This window comes from Fusarium poae, chromosome 3 (genome assembly GCF_019609905.1).
Source record: "Fusarium poae strain DAOMC 252244 chromosome 3, whole genome shotgun sequence".
NCBI lineage: Eukaryota > Fungi > Ascomycota > Sordariomycetes > Hypocreales > Nectriaceae > Fusarium > Fusarium poae.
Window position 1 is genome coordinate 2074406 of NC_058401.1, and position 27910 is coordinate 2102315.

The 27910-nt window shown below is 48.9% G+C and overlaps 10 protein-coding genes across 10 annotated transcripts; 6 read left to right on the plus strand and 4 right to left on the minus strand.

Annotated features, from left to right (window-relative positions):
- Positions 1-101: 101 nt before the first annotated feature.
- FPOAC1_008100 (uncharacterized protein) lies at positions 102-482 on the plus strand (the record flags this gene model as incomplete). Its single annotated transcript, XM_044852545.1, has 1 exon — positions 102-482. The coding sequence occupies one exon, from the start codon at positions 102-104 to the stop codon at positions 480-482; it is 381 nt and encodes a 126-aa protein (XP_044705215.1).
- A 66-nt stretch (positions 483-548) lies between these two features.
- Positions 549-1780, plus strand: FPOAC1_008101 (uncharacterized protein; the record flags this gene model as incomplete). Its single annotated transcript, XM_044852546.1, has 2 exons — positions 549-737; positions 1457-1780. 2 exons carry the CDS (start codon positions 549-551, stop codon positions 1778-1780), a joined length of 513 nt encoding a protein of 170 aa, XP_044705216.1.
- Positions 1781-3416: 1636 nt separating this feature from the next.
- On the plus strand, positions 3417-4604 carry FPOAC1_008102 (uncharacterized protein; the record flags this gene model as incomplete). The annotated part of the gene is made up of 2 exons (XM_044852547.1): positions 3417-3494; positions 4344-4604. The coding sequence occupies 2 exons, from the start codon at positions 3417-3419 to the stop codon at positions 4602-4604; spliced, it is 339 nt and encodes a 112-aa protein (XP_044705217.1).
- An 838-nt stretch (positions 4605-5442) lies between these two features.
- FPOAC1_008103 (uncharacterized protein) lies at positions 5443-9694 on the minus strand (the record flags this gene model as incomplete). The annotated part of the gene is made up of 4 exons (XM_044852548.1): positions 5443-6006; positions 6103-8910; positions 9035-9130; positions 9218-9694. 4 exons carry the CDS (start codon positions 9692-9694, stop codon positions 5443-5445), a joined length of 3945 nt encoding a protein of 1314 aa, XP_044705218.1.
- Positions 9695-12043: 2349 nt separating this feature from the next.
- Positions 12044-13069, plus strand: FPOAC1_008104 (uncharacterized protein; the record flags this gene model as incomplete). The annotated part of the gene is made up of 1 exon (XM_044852549.1): positions 12044-13069. One exon carries the CDS (start codon positions 12044-12046, stop codon positions 13067-13069), a length of 1026 nt encoding a protein of 341 aa, XP_044705219.1.
- Positions 13070-13636: 567 nt separating this feature from the next.
- Positions 13637-16524, minus strand: SET2 (histone methyltransferase set2; the record flags this gene model as incomplete). Its single annotated transcript, XM_044852550.1, has 3 exons — positions 13637-14416; positions 14469-16075; positions 16131-16524. 3 exons carry the CDS (start codon positions 16522-16524, stop codon positions 13637-13639), a joined length of 2781 nt encoding a protein of 926 aa, XP_044705220.1.
- Positions 16525-16931: 407 nt separating this feature from the next.
- Positions 16932-18025, plus strand: FPOAC1_008106 (uncharacterized protein; the record flags this gene model as incomplete). Its single annotated transcript, XM_044852551.1, has 3 exons — positions 16932-17081; positions 17478-17495; positions 17552-18025. 3 exons carry the CDS (start codon positions 16932-16934, stop codon positions 18023-18025), a joined length of 642 nt encoding a protein of 213 aa, XP_044705221.1.
- A 353-nt stretch (positions 18026-18378) lies between these two features.
- FPOAC1_008107 (uncharacterized protein) lies at positions 18379-20868 on the minus strand (the record flags this gene model as incomplete). The annotated part of the gene is made up of 1 exon (XM_044852552.1): positions 18379-20868. One exon carries the CDS (start codon positions 20866-20868, stop codon positions 18379-18381), a length of 2490 nt encoding a protein of 829 aa, XP_044705222.1.
- A 498-nt stretch (positions 20869-21366) lies between these two features.
- Positions 21367-23205, minus strand: FPOAC1_008108 (uncharacterized protein; the record flags this gene model as incomplete). Its single annotated transcript, XM_044852553.1, has 1 exon — positions 21367-23205. The coding sequence occupies one exon, from the start codon at positions 23203-23205 to the stop codon at positions 21367-21369; it is 1839 nt and encodes a 612-aa protein (XP_044705223.1).
- A 1723-nt stretch (positions 23206-24928) lies between these two features.
- FPOAC1_008109 (uncharacterized protein) lies at positions 24929-27850 on the plus strand (the record flags this gene model as incomplete). Its single annotated transcript, XM_044852554.1, has 7 exons — positions 24929-25133; positions 25194-25579; positions 25657-26787; positions 26838-27170; positions 27222-27596; positions 27646-27756; positions 27803-27850. The coding sequence occupies 7 exons, from the start codon at positions 24929-24931 to the stop codon at positions 27848-27850; spliced, it is 2589 nt and encodes an 862-aa protein (XP_044705224.1).
- Between the last annotated feature and the right edge of the window lie 60 nt (positions 27851-27910).

The window sequence follows — 27910 nt, forward strand, 5'->3', positions numbered from 1 at the left end:
TACCCAGGCCTACCCTTACCATAATCACTCCATTGGATCTGGTAACTCGACGAAAACTACATCATTGTCAGCAAGCTCCAAACCACGCAAGCACCAACAACATGATTGAGAGGCCGAGACTCCACCCCAATCACAGAAACCACCCTAAAACTAACAATTTCTGGAAATGGTTGGCTGGGATTGCCCTCATCCTCGCGGTCTTTGCAATCCTAATCGGAGTAGTTAAAAAGGGTGACCACAACAAAAAGGGTGACAAGGGTCACTGCCATAAACACCGAAAGAAGCCCCAGGGAAGCGGCACCCAGACTGCCCCTGGAGGTACCCAGACTGCCCCTGGAGGTGCCCAGACTGCCTTTGGAGGTGCCCAGACTGCCTTTGGAGGTACCCAGACTGCCCCTGGAAGTGCCTTGATACCTCTGCAAGCACCCAGACCGCAAGCACCCAGACCGCAGGCATCCAGACTGGCTCTGGAGGCACCCTGACTGGAGTGAACCCCAATGCCCGGGCACCCAGATAGCAGGAGCTGGAAGCTTAACCTACACAACACCATGGCTAAGAGGCTCGCGGTCTACGGAAGTGCCCCCACCGATCCTTGGAAAACAAACAATGTCAAAGTCCTCTTAGTGACTGCCTTCATTGCCACCGCGGCTATCATCATATTATGCCTTTACCTTTTCTCCGAGAAGAGGCGCAAGAAGCGCATTGAGCGGAAAAGTGGCACACAGGCCGATGCAAACGTATGAGGAAACATGTGGATGATGAGAGAGACTTTACAATGGTTGGCTGGGGATTGGGGAGTCAAGCTTTGAGAGGCCAAGGGTTACGATGTTGTGAGGGTTATTTCTTCCTGATATGTTTTTGTAGGCGCAAAAGAAGTCTTGAATGTACTGGCCAACTTTTTATTTAATTTGTCAGACATGTCAAGACTGAAACGTGACAATAATTGTTTAAAAAAACTCGACCAAGCACTGGCCTGTCCAACCATATAAGATTCATATTGTCATGGGCGATCCTTGAATCTTGTTTCTGAATAATGCCGAAGAGCATATGATAGGTGCATACGTGTGAAATCTATAATCTAAATCCAAGCTGGATACTTCGAATCTGAATTACACTTTGGAAAAAGAGATATAAATACAACCTGCTTCCTTTATCCCTCGCAGTCTAAATTTACGAGTGTACCTACCTACCTACCTACCTACCTACCTATCTACCACGCAGGAGATACAAGATGAACGCCTTCAGTTCGGACAGGCCATCGAGATACCATCCGGATCGGTACAGGCGCCCAACAAGACGGCCCTACAACAAAAACAAAAACAAAAACACAAACGGCAACCTCATCCAGAGGTTTATTTCAAAATACGGTACATTCGCCTTCATAGGAGTTATAGTGTTCCTTGTCGTCATTTTGGGCTCTTGTGTTGCTTTTTGTTGCAGGGGAAAACCCCCCAAGGGTGACGAAGAAGCACCTGCTCCGGAGCCGGAGGCGGAAGCACCCGCGGAAGAAGAACCCAAAGAAGAAGAAGAGGAGGAGGAGGAGGAGACCAAGGCAAGTACTTGGATACAACAACTCATTGAGAGCAATATTAACGGGTACAAACAGGAAGATGAAGCACCGAATGAGAGCCAGAATATGAGGATCCTTAGGGCTATTGCACCACCATCAGCGCGCCGTGCGGTAGATACCATAGCCATGCTAGAGAACATGATGCGCAACCCAGACAGAGAGAGAGAATGGATGACCTTTTCGACTGGGTCATATTTTCGGGCTGGTTAGATCATCTCAAAATAAATCAAGATCAAGTGTATTCAGCAGAGATCATAGCGACATGTGGCAGAATTGGAATCTTTCGTCAATAGGTAGATTCAAAGAAATAGCACTGTTGCAAATCTCAAACTTCAATCCTAATACATCCGACTTTTTTTTTTTTCTTTTAAAAAAATTATCGACTTGAACATGTGATACATAACCAAGCACCAGTCCTTTATCATACCATACTCCTCCCGTCTGATTCCATCCCCAAGCCCTACATCTCCCCAATTGGAACAAATCCGACCATCACCCATAGAAGTCGCCTTCTGTCGAACACTGATAGTGGGTGGCGATCTGTCGTTTATTTTTCTGCAGAGAGTCAGTAAGATGATAACAGAACGAAAGAGTATTGTCAATACATACTATTGTTTTCCATGTTTTTCTTCATGATCCTCCTGTACGCATAGTAATTTTGCCAACCAAAGAAGACGACGGCAGCGAGACCCAAGGAAGCGAAAAAGATATGCTGCCAGACAGGCATTTTCTTGAAAGCCTCATGTGATGGGCTCATGATAGCGAGAGACATGTTGGACTGTTGTGTGGAGTAAAGATAAAGGGGTAAAGTATGAGTTGAAGACCGAAGCTCGAGGTAAAGAGAAAAAAGAAAAAGGGGTTATTTGTGAGTCGAAGATTGAAGTTTGAGATAAAGTATCCTTGATTAAGCTTCCTCTGAGCCATCCTTTGGTTTCTCCGGAAGAGGGTGCTTTTTTTCTGTGATGAATGGCGCAGGCACAGGCTATCAAGATGCCTCCGCCGAGCAGGGGAATGATAAGCTTTTTGAGATCCATCTCTGAAAGTGTATATATTTCCAGTCAGTCTGAGAGCGTGAGTGGAAATGTAATTTTTGGTAGAGAGAAATGGAAAGAGATTTAGCTGTCGACAAGATGCCATCTTTATATGTACAAGTCGGTTCAAAGACTCTGCCAATGAATGTCCCAGAGTAGTGATATGGCCTATCGGACATGAAGTCGGACAGACACCATACCGATCGCTCCATTGATCAAAACTGCAAAGTCAATATAATACTCGTGTCAGCTGAGCAGTGGTCATGAGTACTGATTAAGGTCTAAGTGGGCAATCGTATAGTTTGTCTGGCAACTTAACTACCAAAGGATGCCCAATCTTTTAGCCAATCTGTGATTCTAGGTATATTAAGTTACTTTTATTCTGTTCTATCTCTGTTTCTACTCCAAGCCTCAGTTTTAACAACACCTTCATTCTACCAACTCGGCTACTCAGTCATGAACAAGGCCCCTAAAAAGATCCTGGACTTCTCCGTCAAGTTCACAGGAATAATTTGCATGGGCAGTATTGCTATTTGCCTTGGATTACTTGGCATACGCGCGTTCAAGTATATTTTCGGGATAAAACCTGACAAAAAGTGACCGAAATCAGTGGACAATTGAGGAGTGTCCAAGGAAAGGCACTTTACCCCGGGCTGAACTTATACTCTAGAGAGGACCGCCTTAAGCAAAAGACACTTCGACCCCCTTGTTTGACAATCTTGACACGCTTTCACAGTTTTTCGTTTGCAACAATCCCTCTCCCCTCTCAAAAACAACAATTCACCACATCAACGCCAACACTATCACCCACCATCATGACCACAACCACAGCTGCAGCTACAGCTGAGCCCCAAATGCCCATAGTGTCTGTCTGGGGTTGGTGTCTCAGCTGTGTAGGCATTGTGTTGATCGCATTCCTCGTAGTGCTTAAAAAGGCTGGTGAGAAAAGTAAGTAGTCCCAAACCCCTGACCAATTTTACAATTAACTACTGTCGAACTTGTTCTAACTTCTACTCAAAAGAGGGGACGTTCAAGTTAGAGTACTGAATCAGGTCAAAGATGAATTCTTGTGTTATAGCCAGAGGTTCCACCAGATTTAGTTGTTCTAGTCTTTTCACATACAGACCGTTCAGAATATCCTAACCTCTTCTATGGCATGGGTCTTGTATAATAGTCTATACTTCATCCTTTTTGCAGAATCGATTTCGAGGACAGCATGGATAGTTTGCGACTGAAGGCGGTATCAAACCCGTAAGCGAGCAGGAGAAGTACGAACTCTGCCCTTAACAGAGACAGGAGGAGATGAAGCTTATAGAAATGTTTTCGAAAAAACGGAAAAGGCCGCTTTCAAACCGAAAGTCGACTGTCGGAGGCTTTCTGGCTTGGAATATCCCTGGCTATATTGAAATTCGATACGTGGGAAGGCAGAGGGCGCATTTTTAGGGCATGATTCAAACTTTCCACTCAGTATTGTTGAGTTTCCAGTCTTCCATCTAAGTGGTGTTGAGAATTCACAAGAGTTTATCTCTGCCATGGAGCTCACTATACTTGACTTGACCACTCCTTTGTGACAGTATCCCCTTTCCCCTCATCAACTCCATGTCATAACAACCTCATACCACAGCAGCAAAGCTTTCATGTCGGATATATGAGTACTCTTTGAACTGGTACGCAATGACATCTGCCTTTCTCCTCTTTCCATTCGACTAAAGCCCCTCAATATTGAACCTAACTGAACTCAGACCCGAACATATCCCCAACCTCACCTTCTGGATCCAAACCCACCAAGCAAAATGCCCTCGAAAAAGCAATGGATAATAGGAGGCGTCGTGACGACCATAATAATCTGGGGAATCTATTCCGCCTGTCAGCGATGCAAGAATGAGAAGGAGGAGGTCAAGAAGAAGGAGGCTAAAAAGGCACCAGTCATGGTCGACGACGAGTCAGAGTCGAGCATCGAGCTTACTGTACTTTCACCGCGCGAATATCGCTCTTCATATTAACCGTGAATTGGAATCGTTATGCTTGCCGAAATTCGACGCTAAGCAACTGGAGAGTTGGAAATGTTTCTAGCCTCATACCACTTGTCGATGGCATTCTGAAGCCATGTCTCTTTTTATTCATCATAGCGACCAAGGTTGCTTGCTCTAAGAGCCCTATCTTTCGTGACGAGGCTGCGTGAATCAAGCTATTAGACTTTGGGGAACACCCACACCAATTCATCATAGCGACATGTGGTCAGACACTGATGAGCCATCACGTACGTCACGTTTCTTTCGCGTTGCATTCTAAAATTCATTATTCGTTCTTGTTTAGCTTCGTAATCTTTATCGACTAAGTATATACGTGGCACATCCACGTTCTCTTAAACCCTTTTTGTGCCTCTGTTCCTCCAAGAAAGAATCATGTTTGCGATCGCCTGGGTATTCACTTTCAAAGATGTACATCGACTCTTCTGAGTGCAGCTATTGGGTCTGACGAATGCTTCTCCACCGGTGTCTGACGTGCACTTTCATAACGAAGCAAATTGGAAGCCAAGGCAGTAAAAAACAAGTGCTGGACATGCAGGTCGAGAGCGAGAAAATATCAAAATGCAGATCATTTGTTGTTGTATGTCCGTGGACATGCTTGTCTAACGCCGCTGATGCGAAAAACGGGGGATTTATGTCCTCAACGTTAATGATAATTAGATAGGCCAGTATGCAGTCAAACCGATTTTCGGGTATATAGTTTTTGGGTATCATAGCAACTGCGCTGCGGTTGCTTGGGAAAGGGGTTGGGAGGAATAAAGTTGTCGTTCACTATGAGCGAGACGTCATCTCATCTTCCCCATGTCGATTTTTATTTTGAGCTCTCGTCAGTACTGTCAATGACGATGACCGATCGCTGGCTCTTGATGATTTGGACGTCATCAGACGATTCTTCCTTGACTGAAAGCTCCTGATCCTTTGAAGATTTGTCGCTCGTAGTTTTGGGTTTTGTTATGGCACCCGTGGCTTTGGCGGCCGCATTCTTCAATGAGTTGGAACGGACAATTTTGATTCTCGTTTTCTTTGATGCCGTCTCGGCAGGCGCAACAGCGGCTGGCTTACGCGCTGCGGTCACTCTTGGCTTTTTCCTTGGTGGCTCAGCTGTTGAGGCAGCTGGTTTCACCGGGGGGGTCTTGGGCTTTCTAGGACGTAGTTGTCGCTTGTTTGAGTTCTCATCCGTGTTGATAATCACAACGTCCTCGTCATTCTTCGCTTGAGTCTCTGGGAGTGACTCACTCTCCACGTGATCCTTGTTAATTTGCAGATCAGCACGCTTTCTCTTGTTAGATTTCTGAACGATAGCCGGGTCGCCGAAGAGAGGCTCCGCAAATCGGACGGACTTGAAAGGCTTGTTTGGTTTAGTTTGCCCATCTGCCTGTGAAAAAGAATTATCACCATTCTATCGCGAGTCTTCTCGATCTTGGCCAGGCTCGCCCTTTTCCTTGCTGCCTCGCTTGCGTGGTTGATTCACGCTCCATCCTCGAATCTGAGTCGGACCAGAGCTGGGAAGTGCGGCGGCGGACCCGGTCTCTTTGTGGTCGTACGGGATGGTCTTGAGTTCGGGCTTATTCGGCCACGCTCGATGCGCGGGAACGGGGGCAGGTTGCAGCTTGCGGTACTTGTTACCAGCATCAGACGACCCTGAAGGGGTAGATCGATGACGATGAACCGAACTGGGCAGACCCTGATGATTTTCTTGGGGGCTTTGAGCCATGTGCGGAGGCATAGGAGGGGGGTTCGCATACGTTGGAGATAGTACTTGATGTGCGTAGCCTTGATGAGGCGAGGTCATATAGCCTTGCCCGGCAGTCTGCGGGTTTGGCAGAATTCGATCCGTTGCGATGGGCTGCAGTTGCGGCTGCCCGTGTGGCTCGGGGCCAGGGTAGCCTCCTCGGTGGTAAGGGCGAGGAGGGCCGGGAGGGTAGTATGAACCAGACGACCGTAAACTAGGTTCCAGGAGTGCCTCGTCCTGGAGGGATTGATTGCGTCCCCTTGATGGGCGAAGGGGGGGTAAAGGCTCGGTACTTCCATTGTGAGAAAACGGTATCCGGGCCGAGGGCGGAGCTGGAGATGAGTAGTGAGACGACACGGAGCCTGGGGCCGGCCCCGGAGGAGCGGAGGCAGCGGTTGTAGGACCGGGAGGCGGTGGAGGTTGCGACCAGTATTGACGCGAGTAGCTAGGAGCCTCGGGTGCGTAGCTCAATCGACGAGGAGGATATCCGGGATCGATAGGACGGCCCGAGGCCATATGAGCATCACGGGGATCTGGGTTCGGGTAGCTGTTATGTGACAGATATGTCCCCTGGTCTTGAACTTGAGGACCCTGAGAGGGAGGGGGGGGAGGGTACTCAGAATGTCGTACTGACGGATGCTGTGGCACGCTGGGGTCATGTATAGGTGGGTAGGGCAAGGCCTCCCCGGGGTGACCATGCACTGAGCCGCTTGACTGCATTGGCAGCTGAGTGTGAGGCTGGTGCATGTAGCCTTGAGGAACCTCAACGGGGTTACAATTGAAGCGAGGGTCGATATGCGCCTGGCTCGGAGTGACGGGCGGGAACTCATTGGCTCGGGAGGTGGAACCTCGATGATCATGCTCTTGCATTCCATGTGATGGAATAGACGCAGGGCCCATACCATTTGCCACAGCATCACGGTAGACTGGTTGTTCTTGAACTCCGATGGGCTCGATCATATGAGAGGTTTCAGACATGGGTGCTGGCTCGTAGCCCATGGCATACTCAGCCGCTGAAGCTTCGTGGACTGGAGCCAGCTCTTGCACGGGGGCAGGCTCGTTAGAAGTGCCTGCGACATCACTCAAGGCTGCCAGGATATCAAGTCCAACACTGGGTCTAGTGCCTGGTTGAGGAATCGGTGTAGGCTTTGAGTCGGTAAAAACGTCACGAATGGCATCATATCGAGCAGGCTTGGGCGCGGGCACAGGCGCAGGCTCAGGTACCTTTTTGTTTTCCTCGGCTTCAAGGAAAGCACTCGCAAGGGCGAGAACTGAAATGCCGTTGAATCCAACTTCAGGTTGTGCGGCCGTCACATCCTCTGCTTCGATCACTTGTTCTTCAGCTTCCGGCTCCTCAGATTCGGATGGTTCCCGGCTAACGACAGGCCTGACTTCAAGTTCCTTGAGAGCAGTACCTAGAGACTGGCTTCGTAGCTCGTCTTCAGATCGAACATACTCAGAAATGTTGATTTCATCGGGGTCAATATCTTGAAGTTTGCAGAATCGTCTCATCGAAGCTCCGACCTTTGAGCGATACGGGTTATCTTCCACACGGCGATGGTTAGCAGTCTTCAAGAATGAACGAGAAGCATGCGAAATGCGACCCGAAGGGTTCGCAATATAGACCACAGGTTTTCCTGGCATGACGTAAGGAGTCTTTTCAGACTCAGGGACAGGTGCATCTCTCAATATGATGCCAAATTTGGGGTGCACTCCAAAACGCTTCACGGTTTCTTTGTCAAAGTCGGAGGGCTTCGTGTTTGAAAAGTCGAAACCATTGCACCAGGAATCGATATACAAACCATTGCTGTCAGGAGTATCGAGGTACTTGCCACGCTTAGCACGGGTGTGGCCCTTGCCAGAGTCATTAGTAGAGTCTCGGAAGCCAATCTCCCATTTCTCAAACTCGAAAGGTCGAGGCACGAAAAGACGGTTGCTGATGCCCTTCTCTCGCATGGATGGTTTCTGGTTGAACATCCTGAAGCCGTACTCATCTGGCTCGCCCATGTTCTTCGGCAACGGTGGGCTCTTCTCACGAGCAGGCAGTCTGAGATTTTGTGCCCGAGTAATTGCAGCATGCGCAATGCCATTGACAAAGGCGGGAGGTTCTGGAGATGCTGGGGTTGAGTCTGACTCGGCTGGTGTGCCCTCAGGTGTTGCCTCGACTTCCGCAGCACTAGCGAGAAGACCTTTGGCAGGGGCTGGGGCAGAGAGCGATGGGGATGCGGCAGCATCGTCAGGGTTACTTCTGGTGTTCTTCTTGGGGGTGGGCTGGCCCTCGGGTTGATCTTGTGCTCTGCGCTTATTGGCACCCCGACCTCGGCCACGGGTGCTCTTGACTGGAGCAGCGGGAGCAGAAGTGACTGGAGCACTGACAGCAGCAGTGGCGGCCAATTCATTATCGCGTCCCTTTTGCCACATAGCAGTGCCTGGGACGCGAGAAGGGTAAGGAACTAGAATACTGCCCAGCTTGCACTCATAAATTCCAAATTCTTCATCAAAATGTTCGTCGCTGATGACCTTGTATTCATATTGATCATCGACGACCTGTGTTAAGTGTGTCAGCAGATGCACCACCAATTAACGCAAAAGGTAGATGTTTGGATGTGGAATGCAGACGGTAAAACAGTGTAGAGTAGGGATGAAAATATTTAAGAAAATTTTGACTTACATCAACAGGGAGATCTTTGTCATACAATGAATTGAGAATGCGAGCACGGTTCTCTTGTCCTTCGTAGAACTGCTCCTTGATTTCTTCGTAACCGTTCTGTGGGGGTTCGTTAGTACTTGCCAAGAGCCTCATTGGGAACCTCGGAAACGTGATAGCGTCACGTAAAAGGAGGAAATAGCATACCAGATATTCTTGATGGGCGACATAATCATGGGCCTCATGCAACTGTTCAGCAAGCTCCTTGTCTCTGTTGTATCGCCGTGTATACTCGGCTATTTTAGCATCGAAGTTATCTTGGAGTTCTTGGATAAGAGGTATGAACTCTTTAGCATGTTTATGCTTGTCTGGGTTTTGTAAGGCATCATCAATGGTGCGTTCGGCAAGCTCTTGTAGAGCCGGTTTGAGCGCGTGAGCAACAGCCTGGTAATTGGCTTTGAGATGCCGTTGGCGCTCGTAAGCAGCTTGGACACGCGAATCCGCGAAGTTCTTTGCTCGGCCTCTTCGTGAGCCACCACGACCGACCTTTGCAGTAGCCGCTTTGGATACTGCAGCAATAGAGCCACCTCTACCACCTCCTCTACCTCGACCGCCACGACCTCTCCCACCGCGGCCACGACCACGGGTGGAAGGTTCCCTTGCGGGAGACTCGTTCTCAGCCATGATGAGCACGATGGATCATGTAGTTGGAGGTGAGAAAGAAAGGCGGATGGTGTGAAGTTTGAGAGGAAGGGAAGTAAGTAATGCAGGTATGTAGCGGGCCGGGTACCAACTTTTTTCCTCTAGGTTAGAGGTGAGAATGTGCCACGCGCCAGTGACAGGGGAGTAAGGTACATACCTAAAAGACAGGGTAATGAGAGAGAAGCGCAGACGCTGTACGTGTGTGTTTTTTGGCGCGATGAAAGACCTTGTCCCTAGCAGAAACGCGGAAAACAAAGAGCAGAGAGGATACGTCGTACGCTGAAAGAGGAAAGTAATAAAGGTTTGCGCGGGCTAATATCAGAAAAGAGCAGAGGATTACGGCTGATGGTTGAAGGTTGAAGTTTGAAGGATTCTGAAGTCAATCCGGATCTGAGAGAGTTAAGAGGTACGTATAGTTTGTATGGATCAGAAGTTTTTGCTCTGGCAGTGGCCGCAACTTGCAACGCAACAGCGCCAAGAGTAGAACAGCTGCAGCAAATTTTGACAAACCCACTCAGTCGTCGAGCTTGATGTCACGTCGAATATGATGGTTCGCGGTGAACAGCTGGCGTAGAAAGTGGTTGAAGTCGTGATAATGAAGGAGGTTCTAATGTAATGAATGAGACGGAGAAGCGCTTCCAGTCCCTTTTTTTCCCAATAATACCAGTCCTAGCAGCATAACCCAAACGGGTGAATGAAATGTGCCAGACGAGCCAATAAAAGTGGGGGTAACTCTGTTTGTCGCTGTAAGTGCTCTACAAGTGCGCTGCAATCCGCTGTAAAGTATGCTGAGTCGCTCCAGAGATTATACACCCCTGATCACCGGGATTGTCCACCAGCCACGCCCATCTTGGCTGGTCTAAGCCGTTTTTGGCTCTGTCAAGACAGTTTATGATGGTTTAATTGGTCCGGTAGCCTGGATTTTCCGTTCGCCGCGGCTCTGTAGCCCCTGTCGATGTTCTCTCATTCTGCAAGGAGTTGCAATTGTTCATGCTGCACTCCAGATTCTCTCAATTGATTAAATGTGGTTTCGTTTACAAATGATAGCGTAGATACTTTGACAATACACTGAGTGCATAAACTATACACTTTATGACTAATTACAACAGTTGCCTAAAGACTAAATCTGCATGTAATTCTATAATGCAAAGTGCATTGTGACCAATGCAAACAAGCAGTACCAGGATGTGGTCAGGGTATCAGATTCAGTCAGATTCAACTTGGTGATTGAGATGTATAGTCGGGTGATTTTGGAATCCACACCCTTGTAAATTCAACACTTCACTCGCACGAGATCGGAACACTGAATCTGCTCGGAAGTACTGTCAACAGTCGCACTTGGTGTGAATTGCTGCACCTACCATACCAAGCTGGTCTATTTGTAACAGTTGTTCATCCCGTAACCCGGCTGTGGAGCCTCACTCTCACTTTGCTTGCCCTGTCAAAACGAACACTCCACCGTTGTGCCACGGTCTTCGGAGTTTCGGGTAACCAGCGATATTGTTTTTATTCACTCGCGCGGTAACTGCTAAGACTGCTTTGAGTGTTTGTGCCGCAAGAGCGTTAATTTGATGTCACTGCCAGCCACTGTTGCAGTATTCCTATCAAACACCGGACCCAAGGTCTTCGCGTCTCTACCTTAGCCTCAATTACAGCGCCACTATGAGTTATTCTACTTTACATTGGGGATCAACTATTTGGTAGACATTGACCAAGTGGTATTTTGATAATTGGGGGCTGTGTGCAATTCTGTGTATCGTGATGCTATGCGGTTTCGAGTGCTCAATACCTTCTTGTTAGATTTTCATGAACCAGAAACTCTTCCATCCTTACTTCTGGACCGGTTGATTGACTATGACGCAAACACAGAGGTATGATATTAAAATTTGATAGAACCAGTATCAAAGTAACCTCCCTAATTATTGTCATTGCCACACCATAAAAACTCTTTACAATCTAAGCTCAAATTTCATCTCATCATCATCATCCCTCACCCTAGACCACTAACAAAAAATAACTTAACGACAGACGACACAACACAACGCCAGCCCCGCATTTCTTGACTCGCCTTACACTGCCCACAGCCCACAGCCCAGCCCATGGAAGCTCCCGGGAACTAGACCAAACGCTACCGCAGCCTTGTCAGCCAATCAAGTCATCTCCACAGATTAGAGTAGGCATGTACGATACGACAGTGTCTGTACTTTGAAGGGGAAAAAAAAATACAAGTGCCAACCGCCAACCACGTGCAACTCAACCTATCTCATACAAAGCTCTCCCCTGCTGTGACCTGACGTGACTTTGTGACAGAGCCGCAACCTTTAGATTGTCATGGCTAAAAGACGAAAGCTGTTGAACAAGAATGCGCCCGCGCATCCAAAGAAGAATGCTCAAAAGAGCAGACCAGACCAGAACAAGCCCGCCAATGGCCCTGTGAAAAAGGGTAAAGGCAAGAACCAGCGACCAGCCGATGATACACCCACAATACCCTTTGAGCCTCACCATCGCATACTCCTGATAGGTGAAGGTGATTTGAGTTTTGCAGCTTCTATAATTCGACATCACGGCTGCGCAAACGTCACTGCGACTGTTCTGGAAAAGGATGCCAATGAGCTGCTGGCCAAGTACCCCCACGTTCAAGACAACATTGCTGTGATTCGCGGCGACGCTCCCAAGCCCAGCAATACCGACAAGGGAAACGAAGAAACATCACCTAAAGAAACAGAAGGAGGCGAAAGCAGTGAGGGCACCCATGACGAAAACAGAGACTCCAATGGCGAAAGCGACAGCGAGGAAGATGATTACTACGACTCAGATGACCCAGACGCACCGCCCAGACCCAAGCGGAACCTCCCTCCCAATAACAAACTTCTCTACAATATCGATGCCACAAAGCTTCCCAACTCCATCATCCGTACGCGCTTCGACCGAATCATCTTCAACTTCCCTCACGTAGGGGGCAAGTCCACAGATGTAAACCGCCAAGTCCGTCACAACCAATCCCTCCTCGTCTCATTCTTTGAGCGCGCTATTCCCGCGCTGGCCCCCGGTGCCGCCATCGTCATCACACTATTCGAAGGCGAGCCTTACACCCTATGGAACGTGCGCGATCTGGCTCGCCATGCTGGTTTGCAAGTTGAACGCAGTTTCCGCTTCCAAGCTCGCGCATACCCTGGATACAAGCATGCCCGAACGCTTGGTGTTGTGAGAAATGCAAAAGGCGAGGTTAGCGAGAGCGGATGGAAAGGTGAGGAGAGGGCGTCGAGGAGTTTTGTGTTCAAGAGGAAGGAAGATATTGTCCCAGTGGTGGGGAAAAAGAGACGGAAGGACGACGATTCATCTGACGATGAGGACTGAAACAACACAAAGGACAGAAAACAAGCATTATCGGCGTACGGTGTTATATGTAAACTTGACAACCTCATACAAGCTCAGCAATACGGCTCATGCCTTGAACTGTCATAGAATTGGTATAATTGACCAGGGGTATCTGCTCCATATTGTCTTCTGCCACTCTATAATATTTCACTACCAATGCAATCCCACAACCAGCCTAAACTCCGCGTAACCATCGTGGAAAAATGGCCGAGCCTCACCAGTACAGTCTGATTTCGGGATCAAGAGTCAAGGTGATCCTCAACGCCAAGCCACTTTTAGTGACAAACAGCCCAAGAAGCAAAACCTGGAATGATGCTGCCGAGCACTTCCTGCAGGGCTACCCTGTTGAGACAGGGCCCTAGAATGTACGGATACAGTATAACCCGTTTATGTAAGAAATGGTACAATGCGCCTGGTATCGGCCCTTGAACTCCCGAAATGCAAATATGATTATGACCCAGCCAAGCTCCATTAGTGCTCCTAACCGTAGACTGCAATTCTGGGGGACTTAGCAACTCCTGTTTGTAACCCCATTCTGATCGTCCCTCACGCCGGCGTCTCCTGAGAGCCGGGCTCTCGAGCCTCATTATTAAGCCGAGATATCTCGTCGGAAGCATCCAACATGTCCATCTCAGCATTCCTAGTGGCGTCCTCCAAGCCCTTCGTATGGTGAGCCTCGTCCTCAAGCCTCTGTGCCTCTTCATTTTCCCTCATTAATGCCTCTTCCTGCTCACGAAGAGCCTCCTGTTCTGCAGTGACAACCTCGTCCATAGCTGACTTTGGCGGAGGCGGGGGAGGAGGAGGCGGACTAGGTGCTTCCAAATCGTCCTCTCTTAGCCTCTTCATGTTTGGCCCATCTGTCGCAGTGACGGACGGCGAGCCACTTGTCTCTAAATCCCTCTTTCGCTTACGATCAGGGCTACCCAGAGAACCGCTGCCCTCCCTGTCTGACACCACAGCAGCGCCTACCGACGCTCCATCAACCTTGGGCAGAGAGGCGCTATCAGACCCATCAGCGACGGAACCTGTGCCGCTACCTGCAGCACTTGGTCCTTGATCATCTTTCATCAGAGTATCTGCGTCTCCGTCCGCCTTCCGTTTATGCTCGCCGTATTTCCTAACGGCACGATCCAAAAAGTCTTTTACGTACTGCTTTATCTTCTTGACTTGCTTGTCACTGAGAGGTGCACCGGGGTCCTCGACTCGGTTGTTCTTGAAGTCGGATGCGACCAGCTTCTTAGCTATATCTTTACCAAAGCGCTTCAGCTCCTCCTTAGGAAGTTTGTGATGGAATTTGTCGAGAACGTGCTTGATGTGGGGAAACAACTGGTACGTGTTAGTAAGTAATAAGTGACATAGCAGCCAGAAAGTAACATACGGTATTCTCATAAATCTTCATTTGTTTGTCAACCGAAAGAGATCGCCATTTCTCCTCCTTCACCTCCTTAGGCGGAGTCTCGGCTGCCTTTGGGGTTGATACAGAAGTATGCTTCGGAGTTCCCTTTTCAGTGACTTGGTTGATGATGCTTTGAATCGCCAATTGCTCCTTCATGGCCTTAGAAGGTGCTTTTGCAGCGGGCTCTGTGGCAGGTTGGGTAGGTCTTTGCCAGGTAGTGACGCCCTGATTGTTATAGAAGTAGGCATTGCCTGCAGCGTCTTTGGCAGTAAACCATCCTTGAGGAAGTGATGCGTTAAACGGAGGCCTCCTAGAGCGATTGCCATTCTGGAAAAAGGCGTTATTCCTTTGGGGCATGCTGTTTCGGGGACCCTTGGGTGCATCGATGGGAGTTGGTGATGCAGTCTTAGAAGTAGACTGGACTGTCTCCTCTTCACGACCTGCTCCGCGACGTTCCTCGAACGAGTTTGCAGCTGGTGCATTGGGGTCAAATTTGCGTCGGCGGATTCGGTACGCTACCTCCAACTTGCTCCATTCATCAAGCAAATGCTTGGATTTTGATGTGACGTCTTCGTGGTCGGATTTTGTCAGGCCTTCAATCGTTGCCTCAATCTTGGAATCTTGGACCTTATTCCTCGTCAAGCGTGGGAACTTATCGAGAATATCCAAAACCTGAAGGACGACATTGTGGTCATCAATGAACGTGTTGAGTGTCGTTTTCAAGATTTGGTAAGCATGCATCCGCATAACGCAGTGAATGACGCGTTCCTCGTCGCACCGCAGGATACGATCCAGAAGCTTAACTGCAATCCATTTCTCCTTGCACTGCATAAGCGCGGCCATGACCTTTCGAGCATCATCCTCACTAAGACTGCGCGGTCGGATGCTGTTGACGTATTCCTCGTCGTCCTCGTCAGGCTTCTTCTTTCGGGGCTTCTTGGCAACAGAAGTATCCCAGCCATCACCTCCGTCAATACCCAGGGCCTCTACAGTGGCGGTGGGTAGCTTGGTTGCTCGTTCAGTTTGTGTCTTGCCTCCAATGAAACCCACGCAGTTGGGTTCCCCGCAGTAACAAGGTTGGGGATCGGCACCATATCGGTCAACATTGTAGTTAAACACCAACTCTTCTCCAGATTGGATTTTGCGGGAGGTAAATATACCCATGCGAAGTTTGTCGCCGACTACCCATTTGTCAACATAGCAATTAGGATTGCAAGAGTGGTTGCAGAAGCGACCATAGTTGCCCTTTTTTGTTGCGTCGACAAACTCGCTCTTGTTGAGGGACATGAAATAAAAGTGCTTGATACCCTCCTCATCGTACTGGATCATACGACGTCGAAAAGTAGGCTCGTTGATGACCTCGCCAATGTACTCAAAAACAAAGTCGTTGGGCTGTAGATCCGAATCGGCACGTAGGCCAAACCCCTTTTTTTCAGTTTTGATGACCGATACATTGGCGTACTGCTTGCGCTGGAACCGCTGGTTCTGGCAGCCCCCTGCGCAATTTCCCCCCTCAGCGCTGCACTCCATTTTTGTCGCCCGGTTGATACAGTCTGAATCCTCGCCACAAGCAAGGTTCTTGCCATCGTCTGTAGAAAATATTAGCATGGCACAAGACCGCAAGGTTTACTTAAGGCCACATACGCCATTCATCCCGACACTCGCAGTCCAAGGCGTCGTTATCTGTAGATCCAAGGTGCTTTGAGCCGTAGAGGCAGTCGGGGATGCGCTGGAAGAATTTACAGGACTCTGCAGTCATATCTGGGAGGTGGTCGAAAAGGACAGGTTCGCGACTGGCCGCTAATTTCTGAGAAGCCTTTCTAGAAAGCTTTGAGGGCCTGTTTGAACTTGGCGTGTCTGCGCTTCCGCTGCGCGACTTGAGGCCGTCATGAGAGGCGGTCGGCGACCGGGAGCTGTCGTGGTCACCATTCGTGATACTCATGGGGGTGTTGGTCTCCTGCTTCACCTGCGCGTCGTTTGCGCCCTCCTCAAGCTTGATTTCCTCCATTTTGCTGGTGGTATACTCGTCATCCTCCATTAGTACATCAGAAGCGATTGCCCAAAGGCCGAGTTTGGAGCGTGGTCTCGGGGATTTGTCGAAGGTACTGTCGCGAGGCGAAAAGACGTGTTGAGGAGTCAATGCAAACGCGAGGGATGACTCGGACAAAGACAGCGGGACGAGTGGAGTGTTAAATGTAGTGGAGCGGGCATACGCCTCGCGCAAGCAGACAGGTGAGTTTTGGGTGACGAAGCAAGCAGAAAGGCGACGGAAGGCGAAGCGAGACAAAGACGTGGAGAGGCGACTCGACTCGACTCGACTTGACTTGACAGGCCGGATCCGGGGTAGTATTATTCAGTCACGAGGAAAAGCGACAGGGCAAAACAGAGAGGTCAGGGTTCGTCCAGACCGTGCATCAAAGGATTACAGAGAGTACGGACGAAACGATGCGAGGGACGAAGCCAATTCGAGTCGAGAACGCTTTCGCCGACCTGAACAAAGGCAGAGCAAATAGTAGCATCCATGTTTGGTCGGAATTTTATGACACCGATCCTCCGACACCAGAAGCGGCCCCCGACCGAGGGTTTGGGGGAATTGTAAGCCACTCAGTAATAAAGGTTTATTAGACATATTGTTTTACAACTGTATTTTGTTTGATTTTGAGTATTCATTTCATCAAGAATTATAAAAGTTGGTGTTGCGCTCAGGATACGGTGGCGGCAATTTCTGGTGGTCCAGTGCTAACGATGTCAATGTGATTGTTTGACCAGATCGATCGGGGCCATTACGTTCTGCAAACAAAGAAAATGTAAGACACTTGTTAATTTACCTACCTATCCAGAAAGAAACACTATAGCACGTTCCATTAAAGAATATCATATTTTCAGGGTGACCCTGTCAAATAGCCGTTCCATGAGCTCTAAAGTCTTATTGACTTTGACCACTGTTCTTTACCTTCTGTTGCACTATTGGGGAATCACTTTGTCAAGCAGCTCAGCGGTCCATGGAAGGTTTGTAATCGATTTACAATCTCTAATCTGGAGAAATAATAACTAACATGACCTAGGAAGGCCACGAGAACACTATCGTCATTACTGCTTTCCAAGCCGACGCGGTTGAGGCTATGTTGTATTTTTTGTATCACTTCGATAACAAACAACCAACGGACGCCATGGTTTTCGATGCCAGAATGTATGAGATTGCAGACAACTATAGGCTCGATTCCCTCAAGGAGCTTGCCGGTGAAAGATTCTACACAAAAATCAGTGCGGAATGGAATAAGGCTGCATACATTGATGCAATCAGTGTGGTGTATACCTCGACCCCTTCCCACGATCGTGGGCTACGACAGGCAGTCGTAAACGCTTCTTTGGCGAACTTCGAGGAACTAATTGATCAGGAAGACTTCGAGAGTGCAGTGAAGGACAACCCGGAATTTGCGTATGACATTATTCGTGAACAGGGTACAACAGGTAGGCACCATATTAACGGGATTCGCGGCATCTATAGCCTTTACTGGCGTCCATTGGCAGATAGATAAGTCTTTGCAGAAATCTTAGTACTAATTGCCCCAAGAGGCGCAATAATTAAAGCCTTTGTGCCGTCTTAGACCTGCTCCTATGCCTTTTATTTTCGTTTCCTGTGCTCGGACTTTGAGTTTTCTGCCATCCCCTAGGCGGGTTAATGAAGTGTCTCATCTGCTATAGAAACATAGAGGCTGTTTAATATATTTTCAAATTGGTAACGAACCGATTGTTGGCCTAGATATGTTTGTTTTAGATAGTGATTGCGGTTTAGCCTGTCTCATTATGGCTTGCATTTAGTATCTATCTATCTATCTATCTTCTAAGACCTGAACTCGTAGATGTGAATCTCCGACGTTGCTTGAATCCTCTATGCTAACAGACCAAACAATAAGCTTGTTCGCTGCCAGAAATCGTTGGCTGACTTGGAGATTCGCTGTCTCGCTGCTATATCATCCAGCTTGGAGTGTTGATAAAACTCGTCCTCAAGTTTTTGTAATAGGTTACTGGATGCCTCCTCCGTGTTGCCGATGCAATGCCGCAAGAGAGAGACATCAAAGAGCCACTGCGTAAAGAGGTCTGCCTTTTGCTCAGAGCTCAACACAAACTTGGTCTCGTTGTCTTGTTTTTCTATCTCTGTGGACGTCTCGGTTCTGGTGTCCTTCTTAGTATCATCACATCCCTCATCTTCTGTATCTTCATCACTCTCAGTGTCTTCGTCATCCTTCTTCTCTGCGTCTGTATCTGCCTTCTCCGATTTGCTATTCTTTGCATCTTGCTCCTTGTGATTATTTGTTTCCTCAGACAAAATTTCTGCTATCGATTTGTCCCACATGTCGCATAGCTGCTGTGTCAAGTGCTTCTTCATCACAGAAACAGCTGCCTTCGTCCACAGGTCGAGTCCATGATCCGACATCGACATTGAGAGTGATCGCAAGAACAGGAAAATCTCTGGCGAGGGCTGGTTTGGCAGTGCTGGCTCTCCATCCCAAAGTGGTCTACCCGCCACAACCCTTTGCGTGATTCCTTGAGTGGAGAACTCATTGAGCGTAGGCTCCGAAACGGCGATTGCCACATTCTCATGGAGTGAGGGGACAATCTTAAGGCCAAACGTCCTTATAGATGGGCGCTCTGGTAGCTGTTGCCGGATGTCTCGCGTGATGCGGAGGAAGTACATGGCCACCTTGCCATTTCGTGATGACCCAGCACGTTCGTTCCACAAACCTTGAATGTGATCTTCCAGCTCCTTGAAAGACTTGTCGAGCGTAGTGTCAAGCTTCTCCTGCAACATCTGCGGATCGTCTTTGCTTAAAAGCTTTTGCCTAGCCTCAATTGTGTCTTCATCTTCAATCTCGTCATAATCGTTGTCCCAGCGCTGTCGTCGGAGCTGCTCAACCACCTCTTTGACATCATCAATAACATGATACCATGACTTGTAACAATGCGCTACCTTGGAAACAGCATCGTTTCGGCCGTAGAGACGAGACACAACCTCCTGCACGAATGGCGCAGCACCGCTCGCAAGAGCTTCATCGTACCCATCTTCGTCCCAGATACTCACATGCTCATCAGTGATACCGTCCTTCCATCGTCCGAGAGCTGCAGATACCTCGGAGCCGACTAGACGAAGCTTGCTGACCTTGGTGTCTAGAACCTCTAGCATGCGTGAGTTGATGGCCTCGCGGAGAGAATCCTGCATCTCTGATGGGTCAATACCCTTGGCCTTTCCACCATCTCGGATCCAAAGCTCCAAAACGCTTGTTCGTAGTTCCATGATCAACTTGAACTCCGACATTGTACCCAGAGCTTTTCTAAGTCCAGAAAGAAGAACCTCAGATCCCTTCTCAGACCATGCCGATAGCATCTGGCGGGCTTGGCTTCCATCAAGATCATCATGTCTAACAAATGGCGTGAAATATTGTATCTCTTCGTCGCACCAGCGCTCGTAAATATCCAGCCGTAGTCCTTCAAGCTGCTTGAGACTTGGGTCAGCGAGCAGGGGATGACTCTTCAAACCCGACAAAGCCAATGATAGACGGCCTGGTACCAAAGCTTGTACGTCGAGTAGAGTTCTTGAGTATAATCTGAGGCTTTTGACAACGTCCTCAGCACTGATTTTGCGATTGTTTTCTTCTACTTCAAAAGCAAGACTCATGGCCTCGCCTCTCACATGCAAGAAATGCCGTAGGACGTCTTTTGCTCCGGAACTAGTAGCCAGGCTATAAGCGCATAGTGCTTTCTGAACATCCTCTCTTTCCGTCTCATCGCCTGCTCTCTCGAAGACCTTTTCCACGTTCCTAAGCAGTCTCCGTCGTAACTTGTTGACTGATGTTCGGGCAGTTTCTGTAGCTCGACGACTGTCTGGGTCGGTGACATCATCTAGCAGGCTCTTGATCAAAAGTCGACTCAGGACAAGAACCTTGGTAGAGAGCACTAGTCTGTCACCCCTCTTGACATTATCACCTAGTCCACCACCGCCCTTCAGTATTCGTCCTACAACGAGCACACAGGCGTCGAGAAGTCTCAGCCGCGCGGCGATAGATGCTGCAGACCTGTTCTCCTTTGCGACAAAATTGGAGAGGCCTGTGGCTTTGGCGCCTATCACAGCTCTCCCACATTGGCCGCCCATCTTGCCTAGAAGCTCCTGGACGACATCGTTGTCGTCGCGCATGTTCACAATGGTATCTGCCGTGCCGAGAAGATCACGATAGGAGCTCCCAACCTGCGTACGCAGGCGGGTCGATTTCTCTTCAATTGCAACATGGAGGTTCTTGTGTATAGCGCGAATCTGAGGGAGAGTATTGTTTGGCGAGAAGATCTGGGCGGACGAGGTGAGCTTGGAGGTGTCGATGTCGGCCATTGTCGATCGGTAGCTGTGAAGCGGCTAGATCTTATTTTCTCGGCGGTTTCTTTATATATGCATCGATTCGGGAGTTCGTGTTCGTTCTTCTAAGTTGCGCCGAATTATTGGTAACTGGAAGAAGGATGTTAATGGTTGAAGGAAGCTGTTGAAGCAACGTGGAGTTTGGCGGGGCTATGCAAGGATCAACCCGCTGGCCACCCCAGAGTCAGGGTAACAGAAAAGATGACCTCTAATTAAGTTATGATGTACGAATAAATGGTATTATAATCTGGTCTAACATAAGGTAAACTGACATGTTAATTTCGTCTTGTATGTTTCAGCTGATCAATTTCTCATTCGTCAAGGCCACCTTGATCACCATGAAGACTTGAAGACTTACAAGCTACCACCATCAACCTCTAGATACTCTATAGGTAGGCAAAAAGAAAAGAGTATTGACCAAAAAATAAAGTTTCTTTTGTAACGCTATTAACCAGAGTTTTAATGAATTCGAATCTATAGTCTTGTACTCTTGATAACAGCTGTGTTGATACCGGACAACTCTCCTTGGTATCCTCCCTTGGGCTCGCCTCCTTGCCAAGTGGGCTTCATGCTCTTCAACTTCTTCTGTTTGGCCTCGTACTGCTTGCGCTTCTTGACACGCGGGTTTCGGACATCCTTGCTTCGCTTGGGCGCTAGACCCTTGTTCTTCTCGATGGCGTATGTGATCTTGCGCTTGCCATCCTCGCCAAGCTCTTCCTTCTCTACCACTCGATCGGCCTTGCTAGCGGCGGCGTATGCTGCGTAACGAGCAGCCTTATCCTCCTTGCCCTTCTTTGACTTTTGTGCGACCATATCGTAGTACTCATCCTCGTTATCGCGGACCTCCTTAGCAGTGGCGTCTTGGTCGTTGTCGCTGTCATCACCCAACTCTGCTCCTAGCTTAGAGGCCTTCTGTCCACGCTTCTCAGCCTGAGCGTTAAGACGTGCTGCACGATCACGGAGGCGTTCGCGATGAGGAATATCCATATCACCACCAGCATCCCTTCCAGCGCCAGCACGCTTGTTCGCCTTCTGCACAATTTGTGAAGTGTAGAACTTGAGACTCTTCTTGCGGGCAGCCTTCTCAGCTGCGGTACGCTCATCGAGGACGTCCTCCTCACCAAAGTCGGAGTTATCATCTTGTTCGATGGCGGCCGCCTTCTTGGCCTTCTTGGATTTCTTCCCAGGAAGGGGTAGGTCGTAGAGATCAGCAACTGCAGCCTCTCCGGCCTTGACCTTCTCGAGCTTTCGCGCCAATTTCTCAGCGGCAGCCTTTTCTTGCTTGGAAGACTTCTTGCTCTTCTTTGTCTTCTTCACCTCAGCGTCTAGACTCTCCATGCCCTGCATAAGAGCCTCATCATCGATATCTGAGATAGCATCGTCGTTGATACTCTTTGTTGACTTGAGATCCTTGACCTTCCGCCATGCCTCACGACAGCTCATCAGTGTCTCCATGACCTCGTGATCACGTAGTTCGGTAGGGTCAATTGTCTTTTGTACCTTGGAATTATCTCTTGCGGGAGAGGTCAAGATGGCGAAATAACTTGCGAGAGCAGCAACGTAGCAGCCAGCAACCCAGTACTTGACAGCCTCCAGCGATTGACCAGAGAGACCTTGAGCTGCTTTCTGAAGATCCGGGAGAGCAGGTTGTAGGGTCTGGAACTCTTTGACAAGAGGTTCGAATTCGGGATATCGGTTCTTGAGGAGTGTGTACCGTTCCTCAGGTCCCATATCATCTGTAATTTCGACCTCCTTTAAGATTTCTGTGACTGTGTCCTCCCCTTCGCCCTCATCTTGACCTTCGGCAAGCCATTCATCGCCATCGAAAATGAAATCTTCTTCGGCCATCTTGGCAAGCTTCTTCTGCTGCAGGCGCTTGGCTTCCACTTCTTCCTCCAGAGCATCGGCCTCGGTTTCGATATTATCGGCATTGTAGTAGTCGTTCCGGGAAGCTCCCCACCAACCAGAGTCACCCTCCTCTTCCTCGTCCTTGCCTTCTTCATCATCTGAGGCGGCATGCTTGGATTTTGAGCCTTTAGTCTTGTGTGACTGTTCGTCCTCTTCAGAGTCCGAGTCCTCATAGCCAAGAACCTCTTCGTCAGATAGCTCGATATCGTCGTCTTCCTTTCTTCGGCGTTTCGAGTTGGGTTCGTCATCAAGTAGTATTTGATCTCGGTTCATGAAGTACTCGTCTTCGGAATCGGCAACATCTTCGTAGGTGGTGATAGGACCAAGTCGAGCATCTGAAGTGTCGAGTTCCTTTGGACCCGATTGCGCGTTGTTGCGCCCTGAGGCCTTTCTTTTCTTGGCCATATTCGCAGGTTCTGGAGTATGGCGTATGTGTATGTGGTGGGAAAAGCAAGTGTAAATATGGATGCGAAGACGGGCTGTCGCAGTCGCAACTTTTTTTTGAAATTTTAGGCGATAAGAGATAAGACAACGCCCACGCTGCGCCACAGGACGTTGTTAGCGTGACTCGTTATTCCACACCAGCCACACCCAGCAATAAGGTTACTCTATCAGATCGATCAATCGGTCTTGCAGCACACCACATGGTCGCAGCTTACATTATTCATGATACACATGATCAACAACCGCGCACCTCTCAGTGAGACATTCCACCACTTGTGCCTTCAAACGGGCGCTTGAAATCAAGGAAATGCCTCAGCTTGGAGAGCTCGGCCTCGAGGAGCTATTTGACAAGCGACAGATAGTGCCCGATGATTTGCTGTATCCACGGTCACCTCCCTGATCTGATATACAAGCCTGACAAGCCCCCTTGTCAGAGCCACTTCGCCAAGCGCTATGCTCTCAAGTCATGATCTTTTAATGCAGAAAAGGTAGCGTTGTCTACATAGTTCCAAAAGGTTGTCAGCCAGTGCCTGTAATTCAGTCGACTGGGATTGATCATCTTCTGATTTGCATGAGGCACACACGATAAGTAGCACAGTGTATTCTACAGCACAAATATTGGTAGTCTGGTCTTCAGTTTCAGATAAAGACCAACCATGACAAGGAATTCCATACTTCGATTTAACAATTCCATGCGCAACAAGCGCTGGACGCTAGCCGCCTGCAGTAGAAAGTGGCCTCCCACATTGCCCGAGTCAATCGCTGGGGACCTTGGTGGATATGCATGCTGTAGCGATGACGAAATGCCGAAGGACTTCCATCCCCCCGGCTGGTAATAGGCACGTTCGAAGCCTAATCGTGTAGCGCGAGGCCCCTTGTCGAGCATGCCTCACTGTCGTGTGGCAGCCCCTGATTTCTTTGTAGCTTAATTTATTCTTCCCATGAATCGTGCTATTCTTTCGACACCATCTGTTTCAATTTAATTCACGAGCCATACAAACAATCATCCATTCTCAAGTAGAGAACTCGGAATCATTACCACCAGGACCAAGAGTTACTGTATCATCGGCACGACTCAGACCCCGGACTGATAGGCCACTGATCGTTGGAGGCTCGGCGCAATTATTTCCGAATCTGGCAGTTGACACTCGACAAGAGGAAAGAACCAAAACAAGCCGAAGCTACCTGCAACGTTTAGGTGAGGTTAGATGAGGTAGCTTCGTCCTAAAGCTCAATAATCAGCTGGACTGTTGGATGCACTTGTGATTCCTCAGTATACACTCATTTCCCCTTTATCACCTCATCGGACGCCTCTTTCTTTCTGTTTCATTCTCTCCCTGGTTCACCCCGCCATCTATCCGACTCGATTCAAGCTCAACCAAGCTTATACCACGCTTGGCGCGCCTCCACCATCCCGCCATCGAAGGGTCACCTGGACCCTGAGAAGGTGACGGTGTGACAACTGACGAACCATCAAACGGGCATCGAGATAGACACCTGGAGCAGATCATCCTTTTGTCTCTCGTCTACTGTTTGTTGTTCCAGTTTAATTCTTTCATCCTATTCTGTTCTTTTTCTTCCTTCGACCTGGTGCCTGCCCTTATCGCTCGCTCTCCTTGTCACCCTGGTCTTTTTACTTATTGTCGACACCTGAGTTTCCTGAGCTTCATTTTTTTTTACCATCATGGCAGGACAAGAGCCAGATGGCTCCGAGCCGCCCTCGCCACGAACTGCCCGTCGACACCCACCTCTACCCCGAAACCGTTCTGCCGGGGAACTTGATGAACGAACTCCCTTACTCACAACTTCAAGATCGCACATTCGGATCAGTACAGCAAGCTCGAGTCGTCAGCACAGGGGTACACTGTCGCGGGAACACAGTTACTTAGGTTCGTGGCACCGTGAAACATGCACTATATTGAATCTTTCTAATTAATCTTCTTTTGCAGGCCCATATCATGGCTCGCGAAATCACAGTCGACATCCTTCTTGGAGTTCGAGACTGGTTAATGCCCTCTCAGATCGACACGAATCCTCCATGACCGAATCCAAAGGTACCATTTTCCCCGATGAGCGCATGTGGTATGATCAATTTACCAGTACCGACTGGGTCCACGATGCCATTGCCGATTCCCACAGGGTCAAGGAACTGCGTAGTCGTAAGGACTTTTGGGGCAGGTTACGCGTTATCTTTGACGGTGCCCAAGGCTGGATCTTGAGCGCGCTGTGTGGCTTTATCGTCGCGTTAATGGCCTATACGGTTGATGTTGCCGAATCTACTGTCTTTGATTTCAAAGAAGGCCACTGTACCAGAGGCTGGTATCTCAACAAAAAGGTGAGTCAATCGAGCCTAATAGTTCCCGCACCGCACCGGCTTCAATTATGAAGCAGATTGGCTGACACTGGGAACAGAGATGTTGCCCCGATATCACCTGCGATGACTGGGAGACATGGTCGTATAAGCTGGACAATCCCTTCGGAGAGATCTGGAGCAGCTTCGTGATTTACATGGCCTTTGTTCTTCTCCTCGCTGCGATGGCTTGCTGGATGGCGCTTTGGACCAAGACTGTGGTTCCCTCAGCGTACCAACTAACGACTCTTGATGAGAACCTGGCAGTCGATAACATCCAACATACATACGACGATTCAAATGAAAGCGAATCATCAACACCACAGCCAGAAGCTGAGCCAAAACCAGAGAACCCACCCATGGTTTACTATTCAGCGGCTGGCAGCGGAGTTGCTGAGGTTCGTGTCATACTGAGCGGTTTCGTTCTGCACGGTTTCCTGGGCGCCAGGACCTTGATTGTCAAGATGGTGGCCCTGATTTTAAGTGTTGCCTCTGGCATGAGTCTTGGAAAAGAGGGCCCCTACGTCCACATGGCCGCTTGTGTGGGCAATATCTTGTGTCGAATCTTTTCAAAGTACGATCGAAATGATGGCAAGCGACGAGAGGTTATCTCAGCAGCAGCCGCCGCAGGAGTAGCTGTTGCCTTTGGCGCGCCTTTGGGCGGAGTATTGTTTGGTTTGGAAGAGGTTTCGTACTTCTTCCCAGCCAAAACATTGTTCCGCACTTTTTTCTGCTGCATTGTTGCCGCTTTATCTCTAAAATTCCTCAACCCATATGGCACACACAAGATTGTCATGTTCGAAGTGAGGTATCTTGTCGACTGGGAATACTTCGAGCTTGTAAGCTTCATATTCGTGGGCGTCATTGGGGGTGCGTTGGGTGCTCTCTTCATCAAGGCCTCCAAGTTTTGGGCACAATCTTTCCGAAAGATCAAATTGATCAAGAAGTACCCCCTACTAGAAGTACTTCTTGTTGCGCTGGTGACCGGATTGATGAGTTACTGGAATTCTTTGACAAAGCTTCCGGTTGCCGAACTGCTCCTCAATCTGGCTTCCCCTTGCGAGGGCTCCAATGTTGATTGGGAAGAGCGAGCCCTCTGCCCTGGTTCTATTGACGAAATCCCCCCTATCCTTTCCCACTTGTTTGTGGCCCTTTTGATCAAGGGTTTCCTGACAGTCATCACATTTGGCATTGTGAGTTTTCAGTTGCAGCGGACCAAAGCAGAAACTAACGTGCAAAACAGAAAGTACCTGCTGGTATCTATGTGCCGTCCATGGTTGTCGGTGGTCTGATGGGCCGGATAGTTGGTCACATTGTGCAATGGGCTGTCCTACGTGTCCCGGACTGGGGTATTTGGGGAGATTGCGCTTTCAGTCGAGATGGGTCTTGCATCCAGCCTGGTGTGTACGGTCTTATTGCAGCTGGTGCCACCATGTGTGGTGTGACGAGACTGTCTGTGACACTTGCCGTCATCCTTTTTGAACTTACTGGCAGTCTCGATTACGTCTTGCCATTCTCACTGGCTATTCTCGTGGCCAAATGGACATCGGACGCCATTGAACCAAACAGCATATATGTGAGTTTTAGGGCTTTTGCTCCATAGCTGGCCAGTAACTAACTTGACCAGGACCTTCTCACAAGCATGAACTCGTACCCATTCTTGGACAATAAGCATAAACCTATCTTTACGGAGGATCTGGCCGACATTGTACCAAGGATTCGAAAAGAACGAATCATTGACATCACAAACTCGCCAGTAGTACCTGCCACTAGCTTGCGAATCAAGCTTGAGCTCTTGCATAGAGCCGGTGAGCTTGATGGAGGGTTGCCCATTGTGCGGCATGGTATTCTGGTCGGGCTTATACCTGCACCTGATCTTGGATTTGCCCTCGATCAGCTACAAAACGAAGCGACAGACGTTTGCCTGATGGATAGAGTTCCCAGCATCGACGAAGACGACCAATCCCACGATCCCACGGATTTCACACCGTATATCGATCCTGTAAGTTTGACTGTAGAGTTTGGGCTCAACATTCACTAACACGACTTAGGCACCCGTTGCGCTGGATATCAAATCGCCGATGGACTTGGTTTATGAGTTGTTCTCAAAACTGGGACTCCGTTATATCTGCGTGCTGAAAGATGGCAGATATGCTGGAATGGTTAGTGTCTTGATTGTTTATGTTTCGTGATACTGACAGTTTTTAGACACACAAGAAGACTTTTGTGAGATACATGCGGGAGCATGAGGATTGAGGTCATTAAGAAACAAGGTGTTTTGGGCATGGCGAGCATTGATTTCATGATTCGGGAACT